This window comes from Haplochromis burtoni, unplaced genomic scaffold, assembly GCF_018398535.1.
Source record: "Haplochromis burtoni strain Fernald_Lab_line unplaced genomic scaffold, NCSU_Asbu1 Contig_30, whole genome shotgun sequence".
NCBI classification, from domain to species: domain Eukaryota; kingdom Metazoa; phylum Chordata; class Actinopteri; order Cichliformes; family Cichlidae; genus Haplochromis; species Haplochromis burtoni.
In genome coordinates, this window is record NW_024582391.1 from 3328499 (window position 1) to 3346327 (window position 17829).

The following is a 17829-nucleotide window of genomic DNA, read 5'->3' on the forward strand; positions in this document are numbered from 1 at the left end:
GCATGACAGGGTTAACTTCCTAATCACACAGACTGAACAAATAATAAGCTTAAGTTAATCTTTTGCCCTGTTTTATTTACATATATTTGTGTGTGTGTGTAAATCATTGAAAGAAAACATCCTAATGACCCAGCAGGACCTCGTTCAATGAATGGAAAAAGCTGAATGTCACAAATCAATACAGACATGAGCGCACAATATTGCATTACTGGACTGTTATTTTGGTTCATTGGGGGTCTGAAACACCAGTGAGACTTCTTTGTGTCTGCCAATAACACATTTGTGCAGATGGATGGAAACATCTCCCTCTCCAGATCATTTGCTCAAGGATGTACAGAGCGAACAGGAGAGAGAGATAGACTCTGAACTTGCTAGGTGCAGACTGCACACAGAAAACAGCTGCTGGCTGTCAAAGGTCAAAGCTGAGAGTTCTTTACTGTTTCTGACACAGCGTGTGCCTGCTCAGAAACACCATATAAAGAAAAAAGGTTTAAGGTTTTTGTAGCACACACAGAAACTTCCTCCTGAAGTTATAACATCAGAAACCTGTCATCAATGTGCCTTTATTGAAAACATGGTAGTAACTGTTCTGACTTAGGGAAAAATGTAAATGTTGCAAACATCACAGTCGCGCCTGCTGCTGCTGGAGATGATGTGGATGGACAGGAACAGGCTAGTAAAAACAAATCACAATGTTGACTTGTGTTTAGAGCTCTGGCTGTTGGCATCGTGTAAAGATGCTCCCACTCTCTGGGGTTTTGAATCTGGTTCTGATATCACTCATACACAGCATCTGTCGCATGGAGCCAGTTTGAAGAGAAGGCAAGGCTGCCCTCTTGTGGAGGATTGTGAGCACATCAATGCGACCACTGTCCTGCACATTAACTGCACAGTTTGCAGAACCATGTTTAGGTTTGCAAATCAACCAACTCTTGCTTACTGCTCCTAACAAGCTGCACACAGTGTCAACATTTCTGAGTCAAACAATAAGTTTACCATCCACCACAAGTGAGTTCACTGCTACTGAGACCTTAGCCTGTCATTTTTTTAATGTCAGGTAAATTCAGAGTTGTTAAAACAGCTCAACAGCTATTCCTTACTAGTGCCTGCAAGTAAAAAGTTCATTTATGATAACTTACTCCATGCACCAAATTGAATCTTTATACTAGGTCGGGGGTGGAAAGGTATCTCATGCAGTATGCATTTTGCTCATATGCTTGAGAAGGCTGGATCACAGCCTGTCCACACAGAAACTCGACTGGAGCTCAATGTCAGATCGATGTGGGAGGTTACTTATTTTTACTGTTTAGGGTTCCCTGATCTGCCAGCTCCCACTTCAACCCCTGAAAATGGGCAGTACACACCACAGCAGTGTGATAGCATAAGCAGAACACTTTCAGATGAGTGTGGGGTTTGAATCCTGTGTGAAACCAGAGGCTGTGATTTCAACATTTTTAGTGTATTTTCTAATTTTCATCTGGTGAAAAGGAAAAAAGCAAAGGTTGGAACACAATTTATACCTCCTACGCCTTTAATTGTAGGGAAAATGAACATGCTTGTTGAATAAGAGGATCAGAATAAATAACCAGGCAACTTTAGTTCTGGTTTGTTTCAGCACTTTTAATTATTATTTAGAGAGGCACAAATACAATTTATAGGGCTACCTTCCTCTATACGTGCACCCACATGCAACTTCCTGTTCCAGTCTGTGAGGCCTGCCAGCGGAGCCGGAAAACAGCAGAAACACACACAGGAAAATACACACATTACTAGCTTTGCGAGGACAATAAGTTAAATGTGTCACTCCCTGGTCCTACATAATAAATATCACTGCTCTGTGCCTAATCCCAAGTCTTAACCTTCAAACAGCCCTTTAAAGAGGGGTTAAACATTTGTTCTCACTCTGGTAAGTCTAATGACCGGTTCACAGAAATGACCGGTTCACAGAAACACAGCTGTACAGTACAAACACGCTCACACGTGCCTATTCTGCTCATCCTCTTACACAGCCAGAGGTCTTTTACTCTTTCTCAAATTTTCGCCTAATATTTCTCAGTTTCGTTTGGACTGGACTTCCTTTAGTCAGCCGAGCCTCAGCGACAGCTTGAGGTAGATAACATTCTGCAGTCACCTCAAAACAGAGCTGTGTAACACGCACGCACACACACACACACCGCTGATGGAAACTTTCTTTGTATTATATAGCATCTTTTGTTTAAGGGTTGACTGTTTTCTTTATGCTAAGTTACTGCTACTCAGCTCAGTAACCAGATTAAACAAGAACAAAAAAAAAGAATGTCTTCAATAATTTATTTTTACAATTTTCAGCCAGTCAGACTTCCTAAAACTTGACAGTTGGCGCTCACTCGTCTTGTCATTCATCCTTGGTTCCTAAAACTGAAAACGAAAGTGAAACAGTGACATTACTTCATGTAGCATGCAGCAGAAGTCATTTGCTCCTGTCACCCCCGTGGCTTCACCCCTTCTTCTTAACGCTTTCCGTCCAGGGTGCCACCACACACACTGCCCTGTGTGATGAGCATAAAGTGTTTCTGGTTTAAAAAAAAAAACTAAAACAAATAACTTCCTCCCCTCTGCCTCGTGTCATAAAACTCGTCTCGAATTAACAGTTAAAAGCAACAGAAGATCAGCGATAATGTAACAAACACCACAAAGACCATATTTGACTGTATTTATAGAGTAACACAGGCATTAACAACTGAACAGAACACAACAAAAACACACAGGTAGCATAAGCAACAATCAAAAGTTCCAGTTTTTCTCTGCAGGGCAGTGTGAGGAAAAGGGAACTTTCTGCTTTACAGAATACTGCGGCGGCTAATTTTGAAAAGAAACTGTGGAGGTACACATGAGGAAGGAGCGGGATCCTTTTTTCCTTCTTCCTCTTGAAATGCCCTTGATAGCGCACCATTAGTTTCATCATATTCATTTCTTTATTCCTGGCAGAAATGGGGGACCTGCATTATAAAAAAAACAAACCTTCATGCTTGTTTCTAAAGATTAAAGATGGCCAGAAACATCAGCTACAGTAGGCCATGTCTCAGCTGCAGTCAAAATACTTCCACAGTTTCTTTTAAAGTCATTTTGGCACTTTTTACAGGCCCCCCCCCCCAAATCTACTCAGTCTGAAACTCAAAGCCGTTAAATTTTTAAATCGGTAAAATGTTCTACGACCAACATTGAAACATGGTTATTAAACAGTATGAAGCAGTCTGCATTCTTGTATCTCCTGTTAGGAACATATTAGAGCTACCAAATGGAAAGTACACAATGAATGAAGACTGAAAACTGGTAGTGCAAAGTCAGCAGTGCTGGAACTGTCAGTACGGGGGTACAATTAAACTAATTTAAATGTTCCAATTTGTGCTTTTACATCTTAAATGTATACATTGCTAAAATCAAACAATTGAGAGGCTAAAATATAGATTAACTGTGCAAAAACCTACAAACCAATCGAATTATTTACTAAGCTATCGTCATACAGCTCTTAAAAAAAGAATATATTTCTTGTTCCCAACAAGTTGTTTCTCTAGACACCATTCATGCTTCTAGCTATGGCTTTTTCCCTATTAAGATAAAAGCTACAGTTTGAGGGTGGGAAATCAAAAATGCAGAACCCGAGATCTGAAAGGCTTCCACTCACTAAACTGGGATAAGATGCTTGTTCAGCATCCTCCCAACTGGTCCTTCCATCAACTCATTCAGCTGCAGACATGACTCCACCCTTCAACAACATCAAAGCTCTCCAGTCTAAAACAGAACATTTCAGCAGCTTCTCAACAGACTGACAACATTTCAACATCACCCCACATGGAGCTTTGAAAACAGCAAAAGGGTCATTTTTGCACTTTGTGCATCTTAACTTAAATCCATTAAGTGCATGTTTTTCTCAGGTCCAGCAAAACAAAACAAAGACTATAAAGCTCATATCAACACATTCACTTCTTCTCCGCTCTTCTTTACACAGTGAGTGCCATAAACTTGACAACATCGACACAAAGAGGACAGAGTGTGAAAATGTAACAGAACACAACAAGGTTGTCAGATGTAAATGAAAGATATAAAGTGTCTCTATGCTCTATCTTCTGTGCACAAGGGTTCTCTGGTCCAGCTGGACGCACGCTGTGCTCGGCTTATTCGGCGCCAACGATTTCCTTCATCCTGACGTATTTTAGGTCAACTGTCAGTCATAAGGTGGTCCCGCCTGCCAACAACCCCTGCCCTTCATTAAAAACCAAAATTAGGCTTCTTCCTCACTGCGCGGTTTCCATGGCGATGTGCCAGTGTTGGGTGCAGGGTAGGCCATGAAAGTTTTGGGGGGATTTTTAGGAGTAGATGGTGATGACTTCACGGCCACCACCTCGAACCAGGAGGACCCGATTCAGACCCTCGAGGAGAACCTCCAGGAACTCCATGTCTGAGAAAACAGCAGTCAAGGTAAAGCACACACACAGGCACACCAGGTGTCACACCCCACCTCCCAATGAATGTGCAATGAATGCGTGATCATTGGCCAGGGTGATGCTTTTAGCCACGTGAGAGGAGGGTGGGTCGGGATTATTAGCATAGACATGGCACGTTTTATGCCCAGCTGTTTGGACCCTGCACTGACACAAACCTTGGCACACACTAAGCCACTTTATTGCTCTGCAGTGACTAATGTATATTTACGTTATTCTACTTTGACTCTATTAGGATATTGAGTTGCATACGATTCAACCCTTTTGAGCTATTTGCATGTGTGTTGTGTTTAATTTAATTTTTAACTGTTATAACAAATGAATTGCCCTGCTTTGGCATAAATAAAATATATGTTAGCTTAAATATCCACCTCCTCAGCAGTTTGTGTTCTCTGCCTGTGTCTGTCAGCTGTTCGCTCCACAGCAGGGTGTGTGGCAGGCGGCAACTCCGTATATCACATAACACTAATTAGCACTTACGTGGGTCCATATATAGCCATTTCTGGTTCAAAAAACCCAACATTGTGGCTACAAACATGCTACTGTTGTGTTTAGACCAAACTATTCTGCAACGTACAAATACTCTGCAGTAATTTAAAAAAGAGAGAACCACTTCTTTCTAAAGTACAATCAGCAGATGGATTAAATAACAGAAACACTTCCTTGCGATCACAACCTTTTCCTAATACAGTCGTAACATAAAAACAACCATTTGAAGGATACAGTTTTCATCTCCGCCTCTGTTTCTCGGTGGTCCAGGCATGTTAAGCAGAACCAGATGAGCTCCCTGTGACTTGTTGACCACCACCTCATTCAGCTTGACAGCAGTGTGCATGCGACGGACATTCGTCTGGTTCCTAGTTTGACAAGAGCATCCACAGTGAGAGAAGCCACAATGAAGAAAACATTAATGACCACGATGTCAACGTCAGCAACGTTTTACGCAGTAACTCATGCACATTTGACATCAGCTTCAAACACACATGAGAAATGATGCTCGGCACAAGCATTAAGAATTTCACATAACGTGTAGAGGCAGCATTTTGAGAAAGACAGATGAATCTGAATCATGTCAACACTTTATTTAAGATTAGGCCGAAATATAACGTCTTTATTGTGTAAAAAATCAGCTGTCTCCTTAAATGCTGCCTCTTCATCTTCACCTTTGTGAGATGATATACAGCACGCAATGTCAACTGCCAAAAGCCAATTTACAAGGCGATGTCACAGGATTTCCAATCCATGCTTTCCATTCAACTATAAATACGGATGATCTGATATCCTCGTGTTGGTGTTGTTCCCAGACCATCATGAAAATGTTGTTCCAGGTTCAACATTGCAAGTGACCAATCACATTGTTGTGATGTTATTCCTTTGCGCGCCAAGCCATTCGTGCATTTATGAAATTCCAATGTTGCAAGGACAATATCAATTCTGCTTACTGTTTATTAAAGGGTTACGGTTAGGGTCAGGGTCAGGGTCCGTTGATCGGCGGACAGAGGCGGTTTCTCGCAGCTTAAGTACAGTTTTTTGTTTTTCCCGAAGTCGCAAAGGTATGACGTCACAACATTCTGATTGGTCACTTGCAATGTTGATCCTGGAACAACATTTAGTATGATGATCTGGGAACAACACCAACACGAGGATATCAGATCAACCTATAAATATACACTTTTAGTTTAATGCCGTTCTGAATGAATGTTTTTTCTGTTTGACTATTTTTTGAAAACAGTCAATGGAAAGCACAAATTCTCATGTTATAAGCTGTAAATGCAACATAACCCAGCAGAGGCTTTAGCCACCAACATGCTGTTTGAAGCAGGAAGATGAAGTCGGTGCACATTAGGGCATGCAAACAAGGACAACACAGATACATGGAGGTACGAGCACACGAGCTGGAGCACATAGTCACCACAGTAGCAGAACACACAGGGCCTAGGGCAAAGAGAATGCGACTTACAGACTCTCCCACTCTCTAGAAGGAGGAAAAATGGGACAAAACAACAGAAACCAGCTTAGATGCTTCTACATCTGCTCGGCAGCTCTCCCCACCACACTGCATGCTTCCAAATGTCCCAAATGACTCGCAGTGACACCCGAAGGTGACTCGAGTAAACCCCAGAAAGTGACATGGAGCTCTTTGATGTGTAGGGTGAGGGAATCTGAAAAGTTCTTCCGGTCCGGCAAGACTTGGGATTTTGGGGTTTTAACTTAATGAGCCAATGGAAGTGAACTGGGGCATTTCTGATGGAGCCCACTGACAGTGTGGAAAGTATGGGAAGAGAAGGTGTTAGTCTATTAAGTGTGCACGCAGATTGGCCATACATTAAAGCTGAAATGGCTGAAAGTGCACACACGCGCACGCACACCAAATGCAGCCTGAATGCACACGCCATGCACAGTTGTCCCATTTCACCCTCTTGGGGTCAGTCCTAACACTACTCCTACTCATGCTCCTTCTCTGAGGTTTGGCACCATCCTGAACTAATATCAGTACTGGGTGAGCTTCCGGTCCCTCTGAAATGAACTTTTATGAGATATTACGTTTGGGAAAAATGATTCAAAATGGTGCAAACGTCCCTCACAAGGCACATGCAGTAACACCATGTCACTTTAGTGTATTTTACTAATATAAACTCTTTTTATCTTAAAATTTCAAACCTACAGATCAACATGTTTTTTTTAAATCTAGCAACAAATACACAGAAATTTTGTTATTTTTTAATTAAATATTGTTCAGGCAAGCGAGTACTTACGGCTTCATGTTAAACAGGTCACGTACAGCAACGTTGGCATTGCACTCGCGGTTACGGTTACGCTCTGTGAGGAGCTTGTCCTTGGTCCAGGTCATGTGAACCTGCTCGGGTTCAGCATCAACCTTATCGTTTATTGTGGCGTGAGATGCCGTGTTTCTGTCGTGGATGAGCTGGGCCTGGAGGCGATGCAGAGAGTAGGATGAGGACAAGAGCAGAAGATTAGTGGATATGATTATTACCAAGAGAAGTTTCAGGGCACAGGAGAAAGGAAACAAAAGAGAAAAGGAAATGGGAACTCATCCAACATACCCCCCTAAGGCCTGTCAGATAGACTTTTCTCATCAACAACACCTCTCATGTGAACTCACTTTATAATAGATCTGAACTACTTTCAGCGCTTACAGTCACAGCTACTTTTTCCATTATATATTCAGTGACCAGTTTTAGATAATTGTACTTAGCAAACAGTTGTGGTGTAACCATACGATGGTGTGGGGGAACTCCAGGCCACAATGCAAGTTTTAGATATCATCCTGTGTCAACACAGCTGATTTAAATGGCTAAATTACTTCCCCAACATGTATTGGAGTCCTCCACAGGGGTGCTAATGAACTAATCAGTTGATAAAACATCTAATCACTTGTTTTACTGGGCTTGATACTACATGTAAAAATTCTTTAAATAAAGAGGGAAAATGTTTTTTTTTGTAGCTGGCTAGCCATTTATCCAAAATATTAAGCTAACAGTTTATTACTTTTTCCACACGCCTAACAATTTAACAATTAACCTAAGATTTTATACTCTTAGCAATCATTTTACACCTAGCTATTTCAACAGTTTTCTTTTGCCATTTAGTTCAATCAATGATACATTTCTTTTACTGTAAATTTTCCCTGTTGTTCAGGTGTGCTTAAGTTTTCAAATACAGTAATTTGCAATTTCAGTTTTTTTCATACGAGTTGGACTAATCTTTCAGGATGCTGAACCTTCTGCTTGTGCACAACTATCCCTTTTGGAACTTGCAGCCCTGTCTGGGAATTGCTGATATAATATCAATGGTATGACAGGACTGAAGGGAATGATGACATTTAAGAAAGAAGAGTGAATAGCGACAGAAATACAAACCTTTACAACACCACAAGTGGTGGATGTGATGGTCCCAACAACTGAAACATTTATGTGTGCAGGTAGCGGTTATAGTAAAGTATTGTGCAAACTCAAAGGTGATAAAAGGTGTTTAAATGTTAACACATGCTTTGTAAACTTTTGGTGTGTGGATAGCACAGAAATAGTGCACAGCACGATATGTCCCACGGAGTGGAGCACATCATATGTGATTAATACATTAAATACCATTGAGTTTTGTTGGATTTCACAACAATAGTGGTCACTACTGTTCAATATCAGCAGTTACATCTGAACTAATGCCACTGACAGAGAAGAAGAATACATTATCTGCTGTAAAGCTGTGAACAGAGCTGTCTTTCTTCACTAGTACCGTGTTTACATTTGACTGACGCTTAATTTATCTTAAAAAAACAACAACAAAAAAAAACAGTGTTCTCTGGTACTCCAGCAGGCTAATAACACAGAAGATTTATTAAAGGTAGATTTGTTTTATTCACTGAAGGTGCTGCAAATAAATCAGTGTAATACAAATATTTTTGTTTTCTGCAGTATAGTATTTTTAACCTTAACTACCCACTGTGGTAAAACCAGACAGATACAGTGGGAAGAATGAATGGTAGGAGGGTGGAGGGAGGGATGATGTGTAGGTTCTGACTATGGTTAGAATGGAGCAGAAAGAGGACAGTATTGTCATTTTCAAAGATAGTAGATAAACAGCACCCTCCCCTCCCTCCCCTAAATGTGAGAATCAAACTGTTCAGCTGTATACACATGAGTCTGATGGTATTAGTAACGTGAAATGTTATTTACACTCTTCAGTTTTCTTAGACAATACTGCCCACTCTTGCCAGGGGGTGAGGAATAGGTGGGGTGATGGAGGTAATGGGCCAGGCAGCAGTTTCAGGATGCAATGGGCTGGTATTCACAAAGCAGCTCTTGCTGACTACACAGTAGCAGGTAGCACTACTGTTGGGCTAATCTGGACTGGTGGCTTTAATGATCAGATGTTCTGGTATAATAAAGCATCTACTTTTGCTGGACAGTCGTAAATTTAAACAAAGGTTATAAGCAATTTTTAGCCTGAACAACATCAAACACACAAAAGATCCAATTGGGAGGAGACACAAATCCCATGGGGATTGCATCACAGAGGTTATCCGGCATTTAAAGGAAAAAAGAAAATGATAAATAAAAATCTGCCAGGTTAAGTATACGGTGTTGCCATGGTTACCCCTTGTGGATAAAAAAGGGGGGGCACTGAAAGAAGCCACTCAAACATGAATTGGCTTATTACCAGTAACAGTAGGTTTGTAGTTGTGGGCAAAGCAGAAGATTGCATTTGTGCGTCTTACTGCTGGCTTTGGCCAGACAGAACTGGTGAACTGGCAGCAAAGACATGATATATCATGGTTATTTATCACTCTACTACCCTAGAATAAGACCAGTACACCAGCCATGTGGTGATACTAAGGATAAACTAGAAGGTTAAAATAACAAAGGGTTACCCAGAGAACCCTGCTCACCAATTTTGTGTAGAGCTTTGATCATGACACTAAAGATGTGTATTAGACATCTGCGTTAAGGCAAGCTTGTCAAGTAGAACAAAACTGCATTTCCAACAAGAAGTCAACATTAGAGTGTTAAATGCTCAACTTGGAACTATGTCTTCATCATAAAGATGGAAATTGTGGGATCTGATTTCCTTCCTTACTACATTTTCTCCAAACTTCCCTCTTTCTATCTTTATTTATTACAGTATGCATTACGTCCAATGTCCACACTATTCCAGTAACTCAGTAATAATGCAACGCTGATCACTTGCGCATATTTTTCTGGCAAATGTGAGAAAATGTGATTTTAAAACGTGATGATGATAATGCAGCCAAATGATGAGCAACACCTGTAGCCAAAGATGGAGCTTTGTGAAGACAGGCCTGTGTCGTTACCAGTAAGGGAACAATGGGTTGACAAGATCAGCTACCTCATCCTCCTGAGCATCCTCCGTCGTTGAGGACTGCCGGCTGAGGCTCGCGTTCTCGGCAGGGCCCTGGTTCTTCCTCCGGATTGAGCTACGCGATTCGTCAGTGATACTCTGAATCTGAACGGTGCGGCGAGGCCCAGAAAGGCAGTGGCAGATGAACAGGAAAAGGGGCCAGCAGGCATTTAGCTTGATGTTGGGCCATGAGTGACTTCAGTGTCATAGACTGTTATTCATGTGAATGACCTCTTAGTTGTTTTTTAAATACTATCTGGATGAGTGAGTAAATTGATTGCTGTGCTGTGTGTGCTATTAATCATTTTGCATGTACACATATACATGCAATGTATTAAAAATGCATACAGTAGGAATAAATGCATTTAACTGAGTATAAAAAAATGCATCCACATTTGTTGAACAGCAGCAAACAGACCAAGTGAAGGTTTGTTTTTAGCGCTTCTTTACCTCTCTCTCCCTCTCAGTCCTGGAAAGGTGCATCTGTTTCAGCATCTGCGACCTCTGCTCCATCACAAGAGTCTTTTCATAGGTGAAGGCTGAGATGTCATTGTCATGCTGCAAAGGGGATAAACACGGGCGTTACAGCAGCCACATTATTTTTCAGGAACGATGCCAACGTGGGTCCTCTGACAAACTCCTCACAACATTCATCGTATTAAGACACAAAAGTAGGCACTGAATTGTTGAAAAACTTCAATAACCATCCTGCTTCCCATTGCACTTAGACATGAATACCATTCAGGGCTATCCTTGGCTGATGCTCACCATCTCTACAACTTCCACCTCTGCATCCAGTCGCAGGTGATAAAGGAACATCTGGAGATCTTTCTTCATTTGGATGCTGTTGTCGTCCATCTGAGCTACAGTAAAGATGCGCATCTTACACTTCCTCCACACCTGGAGGGGAGAAAGGCACCATTATTATGGAAGATATGGAGTAACAGCACGGTAAACAGGATGGATAAGGGAGAGAAGAATGTCAGGCGGGACAGATGGGTGTGAAAGAAAGGCTCTGGGTGGAATAAGAAATAGAAGAAAATGCTGAGCTTAAGATGGTTTCAGGAATAAACACAATCCAAACTAGTCCAACCAACCTTGTGCTGTCGAAGCAGGAAGGGCAGCAGCATCAGCAAGCCCCCATCGTGAACCACCCACCACACATCAATAGTGCCCTCTCCTAGGCGGTCCTGGTTGGTGGGGAAACTGTCCACATTCTTAGCCACAAGTAAGGCCTGATGGGCTGCTGTGGTTTCCCGGATTGTCTCTGGATGAACAGAAGGACAGACAGAGGGTCTATGAGAGATAAATCACTGTGCTGCATTAAGTCACTGCCATCTTGACAGAGTAATGACAGACAGCAAATGTCACATACGATGTCTTATCTTTATCTACACTGTATTTTAAAATAAATTACGACATATATTCTGTTATTGTGTCCCTATTTTTGCAATTCTACTGCACGGTACCTATGAAATTCCTCCATGACTGTGGGTCATTGGACTGTTTCCAGGCTCCAGGCCAGGCCATCAGGACTGTGTTGTGCTTCATGCCTCCCAAGCCTGCAGACTGGATGAGGTGTGAGACACCATCTCTAAGGTTGGAAGACACTACAACATGACAGAATCCTTTGGTACGCTCTGCAGACATTGCAGCCTTAATGTTCTGTAGAGAGAGAGAGAGAGAGAAAAAGAGGACAGGGATTTCATCGTTAATCATAAAAGAGAGTAAAAATGATTCACTATTAAAGCTGCACCAACTGACAAAACAAAATGTGTTTTTTCCAGAGAAGATATGGCTACACTACAGCAAAGTTTCCCTGCTTAGCTAAGCTAACACTTCAAATAACCTATTTGTTAGTTACTCACATCCATTCAGGATAACTTGTACTGATGGATCTGAACAATAAATAATTTTGTACATCTGTAAAGTTGCTTCTGGGCATGACTGCTTCAACAGAAACTGTTTTTAAGGAGGATAAAAGTTAAAACCAGCCTGAAAGAATCACATGAATTGCTTATTATGGCCAGTAGGTGGCAGAGTTTATCTGCAGTTAGAGTCTATAAAATGCTCTAAATGCAGCTTGATAGTACAGATTTGCCTTTGGGTCCAGTGATGAATCTGAAGCCCTTGAAGCACAGATAAGATAGCAAGCATTACAACTGATATTAAATTATTAGCAACTGCAGATCAATATTAATGACAGTATCACCACCTGCCTTTTATTTGCACACTTGTGCGCGTGCTTCCCCACCATACCTGCTCAGCCTTCTTAGACTCCGACTCCTTAGTGAGGTAGGTTCCCTGCAAAACATTCCCCACTATTGTCAGGCCTTTCCCTGCCTTCAGCTGGGTGGTGAAGGAGACCAGGCGAGGGTGTTTGACTGCTTGATCTGAGTCCACGTTCAGAAGCACCAAAAGCTGAGGCCTATGCAGATCGAGAGGGGAAAACAGTCTGGCTTAATTTTACTTCATTCTTTTAAACTTCAGGAATAAAAACAACACCAACAAATATTTTGGATTTAAATTTTTTGCACAATTATCAGGTGCACAAATTCAAATTACAGTGCAAGGCCTGTAATCATGTGACATAACAGCTGTTTGTAAAGAAAATACTGTTGAAATGTTGGTGCGGCAGTATTATTGTCGCACTATTGGTTCTCACTCAGCTTTGCAGGGACATATGTTGAAGGTAGACAGTAAAAAAGAACAGCTGGTAACTGGAAACAGCAGACCCTTAAGAAGAGTACCCACTGGTTTGGAAAGAAGGACTTCAAGGTCAGTGTGAGCCTCACAGTATGAAGGCTTATCAGCTGCTCATGACAGATTAGGAAGGGAACCAAAAGATTAATGAAATTCATCCTCTGTGTCTATTCTTGTCTTGTTATTGTCCATCCCAACACAATATCAACTGTAAACACACACACCCTCAAACACCCATACCTCCAGTTCTTGGTGTGAGGTGGAGCATCCTCAAGTCGATTGAGGGCATAGCGGGCAGCATTAAGAGAGAGGCCTCTGATACCGTCACCCCATTCCTTCTCTGCCCTGTTAAAGCAAACAAATGAATGAAAAGCACTCAGTGATAAGAGAAAAGTAGCAATCCATTTAGGGCAGTAAGAACTCCTTTAGGGATCATATGCAGTTTATTGCGGCAACATGAGCTACTTTTAACACGGTGCAAGCAAAAATAAAACAAGAACCTCAAGAGCTTCTCTCCAGATAAATTATTTCCTCTCTTTACAGTGTACTGAGTTTCTCGGTCACATCCACTATCTCGCAATCTTACCCTCGGTATTCAATGTATTTGTAGATGCAGCCAGCGATGACCATAGCAACAATAGCGTAATACCAGGAGGAGATGAACATAATAGCAAGACATAAGCTCATTCCAAGGAAGGACAAAGCCCTGAAAACAAGAAAAGAAAAGATTAAAAAACAATTTACATGCTCATTTAGTTTTCTGTGCATTCATGGAAATGTCTTTATAAAGTGAAAACAGCTCAGGCTAGAGAGATGAGAGGCTTAGGATTCAATAGAGTAATCAAAATCCACAGCTAACAATAGTGCCGTTTGCCATTGTCCTTAACCTGTGTTGTGGAATTAATCTTCAGTAAAGGCTAAATGGATGTGCCTGTGGCTGTGAAGGTGTCTGTGTATGAGGGATTCCTGCCACGCGTCCAAAAATCAAAAATCTAATTTGATGGCTTCAAATTAACGAGGACCTTTAACAGTCTGTGGACACCAGTTCGACATATAATACAAGATATATGATGTAAACATGCAAGGATGTTTACTACATCACCCACCAGTGGTAGTACTTAAAGCGTGGTCTCCAGTTAGGCGTTCGCAGCAGGGTCTGAACAGCACAGGCAAGATTCACAAAAAGGTAGCACATGAGGAAAAACCTGTTGAGGAGGGGAAACAGCAATCCAAAAGTTCTGGTCACTTTTCAAATAATAAATCTCCACTTTATGATCTACTGTAAGTAGCTGTATACTTGGGGGATCACAGACTTGATCTGCTGAGCTACTTTTATGGAATGAGATTGCATAATATTTCTTTCAGATACTGACATTGACAGGATGGGCGCCACAGCGTCCAGGGAAGCGATGAGGATGCCGATCTCACAGATCCCAGCAGTCAGCAGGAGAGCCCAGGTTGGTTCCCCATTGGCTTTCCCGTGACCAAACACCTACGAGCAGATGCAGCCAAGTGTGAACGTTGAGGCACATAAGACTAGAAACTGAAAGTATTAGTGTCTGCTGTTTGAGTCAAACCGTCAAACCTGTAGAAAGGGTACAATGCCATCTCGTGCAATAGCCTGCAGCAGGCGAGGGGCACCGGTCAAACTCTGCAAACCAGCCCCACAGCAGGAGAAGAACGAGCCAATCACAATAACCCAGGGAGAGGGCCATGACAGGGTGCCGATAACAAGGTTCCCCTTTACAGAATCGCCAAATCTGCAACGCAAAAACAATTATGTGAATGACAAACGCTGTTATTCACAAATATTGGAAGATTTAACAAAAACTGACAGGACAGTGTGGTGATGTTTTTATTCTTGTTTAAACCAGCAGGAATATGATCCCTGTAACAAGTATCACACTTACTTCAACATCATATACTCTGATAATAACAACAGAACTGAACAGAACCCATAAGCTTTTTTATCTGTTATATTTACAGTTACAGCGATGAACTATAATTTACTCAAAGGAGAAGCTAATCACAAGAGTCAGGGCCTAAAATGGCACCAAAATCCACCAAATCACTAAAAGAATATTCTAAACTGCATACAATGAAACTCCAGAACAGAACCAGAACTCATAGATCCATAGTTGCTATGTAGCATAAGTTGTGACATGCAAGGATTAGGCGCACAAATGTTTATTTCCATTTATTGAAGCTGCTAGAAGGGCTGAGCCATAATCACATTGTTATGGTAACCCGGCCATTCTGACTAATTACAGGCCAATATCAAACTTGTGTGTCTTGGCAAAAGTCCTTGAGTCTCTCGTCAGTGAGCAATTAAAAGAGTTCTTGTACTCTAATGAAGTTCTCTCAAAACTGCAATCTGGGTTCAGAAAACAGCATAGTGCTGTTACGGCTGCCACAAAAGTGATAAATGACATACTTGTTGCTCTTGATAAAAAACAGCACTGTGCTTCTCTCTTTATCGACCTGTCAAAAGCTTTCGACACTGTGGATCACGGCATTTTAAAGCATAGGCTTCTTTCTTTTGGGGCTGTCTAGACATGTCGTCTCCTGGTTCACTAACTATTTGAGTGACAGGACTCAATGCATTAAATGTGAAAATCTGTGCTCAGAACTTTTGAATATTCACACTGGAGTGCCACAGGGTTCAATTTTAGGACCTCTGTTGTTCATCATGTATATAAATGATTTGGGACAAAATGTGTCCAATGCTAGTATGCATTTTTATGCTGATGACACAGTTATTTATTCCTTTGGCTCAAACCTTGAAAAGGCAATAGAATCTTTGCAGAAAGCTTTTGACATGGTTCAGCACACACTTCTGGAGCTGAAATTGGTTCTCAGTGCTGAAAAGACAAAGCTAATGTTGTTTTCAAACATGAAGAGATTTCCTCAAACTGTCCCTTTGGTGTCCACTCTTGAGGGAAACCTCATAGAAGTGGTGCATACGTATAAATATCTTGGCTTTTTAATTGATGATTCTCTGACCTTTAAATCTCACATAGACAATCTTGTGAAAAAACTCAAACTAAAATTGGGATTTTTCTTTCGAAACAAATTTTGCTTTTCTTTTGAGACAAAAAAGCGTCTTGTAAATGCCACATTTTTATCTGTTTTAGATTATGGTGATCTGCTGTACATGAATGCTTCCGCCCAGTGTCTTCATAAGATTGACTCAGTATATCATGCCTCTTTACGGTTTATTACAAACTGTAGGGCCTTGACCCATTGTTGTGATCTGTACGCTCGAGTGGGATGGCCTTCGTTGTCCTCCAGGAGGTTTGTTCACTGGTGCATCTTTATTTATAAGGCCCTGCTTGGACAAATGCCCACCTACATTTGCGATCTGCTCACACGGAGAAGTACTGTTTCTTACAGCCTGCGTTCAAGCGATCTTTTTTTGCTCAATGTTCCATTTGCCAGAACTGAACTGGGAAAGAGGGCTTTTACTTATGCTGCCCCTTTCACATGGAACATGATGCAAAAAGACTGGAAGATAGCAGATCTTATTTCATTAAATGCTTTTAAGTCCAGATTGAGAGAGCCAGAGAAAAATGTTTTTAAAATGTAATTGTTACTTATAATATGTATGTAACTTTGTAATTTCAACATGTTGTCGCCTCTTGGCCAGGACTCCCTTGAAAAAGAGGTTTTTAATCTCAATAGGACTTTTCCTGGTTAAATAAAGGTTAATAATAATAATAATAAAACATCAGTTTAATTCTTTATGTGATAGAAACGTGGAATGTCACAATTCTGATCATATAGCGACGTCATGCACACAACAATAAGACCAGCCTTAACATCTGAGTAGAGCTAGTACTGTGCAATACGGGACATTTTGGTATTCTTTGATATCAAGTAAATACAGGGCCAATATTACAGATACCAATCCGGTTGTTCAGTCTGACGTCACTAGCCGTGTCTGGGCCTAAACTCCGCTGCAGGTCCATATATCAAACGATCACTATGGCATTACTGAGAGTTGAAAAACTGTCTAAAGTCTTTCATCTTTAATAAAATGATCAGCGTTCTGCTCTACCAGGTGTAACAATTGAGTTTAACATCCAGGCATCCATGAAAACGGAATTTATGACATTTAACGGAGTTAGAAGTTAGCAGGGAGTTAGCTCGCTAGCTTCTATCTAAATACAATATAGCATGTCCTGACTGCGGGGTTTTGGAAACAAATTAAAACGTACAGCTCTGTTATCACTTCCAGCATAAATGAAGACAGAAAACTAAACAGCAGTGACGTTTGTAGGGTTACTGAAGTTGGGCTAGCTGGTATATAATGATGTGCTACGTGACCGCTAGCGACACAGCTATGTTAGCATAATATAAACAAGCTAACTTTTTTTCCACTCGATAAAAGTTAACGTGAGTGTTCTCGGTGGTCAGGAACAAATGTAATCGCATGGCAGGATGCTGTAAAAGGACCAAACTTCAGCCAGGAGAACAACTGAGATAATCCATCCACAATACGAGGTTAGTCATTCATATACTGCTGCATGGGCTGGGCTGTAGTTACATCCTAAGGTTTTAAAAACTGAGCTTAAATAAATGATTAGCGGTAATAAAAGCCGAGGGAGGTCAACAGTGATCACTGACTGTTTTAGGAGCTTTTTGAGATTAAATAGAAGAAAATACATAACATTAAACATGTTAACAACACAAAAGCCATATTAAACGCAGACTACTTTAGGCCCGGAAGTAGGATTTGTCAAGTCATCACTTAACAATCGGATAGTTT

The 17829-nt window shown here is 41.2% G+C and overlaps 1 protein-coding gene across 6 annotated transcripts in view; it reads right to left on the minus strand.

Moving 5' to 3' along the window:
• Positions 1–1605: 1605 nt before the first annotated feature.
• Positions 1606–17829, minus strand: part of slc12a7b (solute carrier family 12 member 7b) — a 79083-nt gene continuing 62859 nt past the window's right edge. For 3 of the 6 annotated variants that reach the window (XM_005918490.3, XM_042219275.1, XM_042219277.1), the window contains exons 12-26: positions 14647–14821; positions 14435–14553; positions 14168–14266; positions 13648–13767; positions 13302–13406; positions 12618–12786; positions 11828–12023; positions 11456–11625; positions 11127–11258; positions 10809–10916; positions 10347–10463; positions 7238–7413; positions 6442–6456; positions 5205–5338; positions 1606–4438 (exon numbers count right to left, since the gene is read on the minus strand). In XM_005918490.3, coding sequence (XP_005918552.1) covers positions 4347–4438; positions 5205–5338; positions 6442–6456; positions 7238–7413; positions 10347–10463; positions 10809–10916; positions 11127–11258; positions 11456–11625; positions 11828–12023; positions 12618–12786; positions 13302–13406; positions 13648–13767; positions 14168–14266; positions 14435–14553; positions 14647–14821 — 1927 coding nt within the window. In that variant the 3' untranslated portion in view covers positions 1606–4346. The remainder of the gene's footprint in view (positions 4439–5204; positions 5339–6441; positions 6457–7237; positions 7414–10346; positions 10464–10808; positions 10917–11126; positions 11259–11455; positions 11626–11827; positions 12024–12617; positions 12787–13301; positions 13407–13647; positions 13768–14167; positions 14267–14434; positions 14554–14646; positions 14822–17829) is intronic. The other 3 variants (XM_005918492.3, XM_042219274.1, XM_042219276.1) reach the window with 3 other exon arrangements.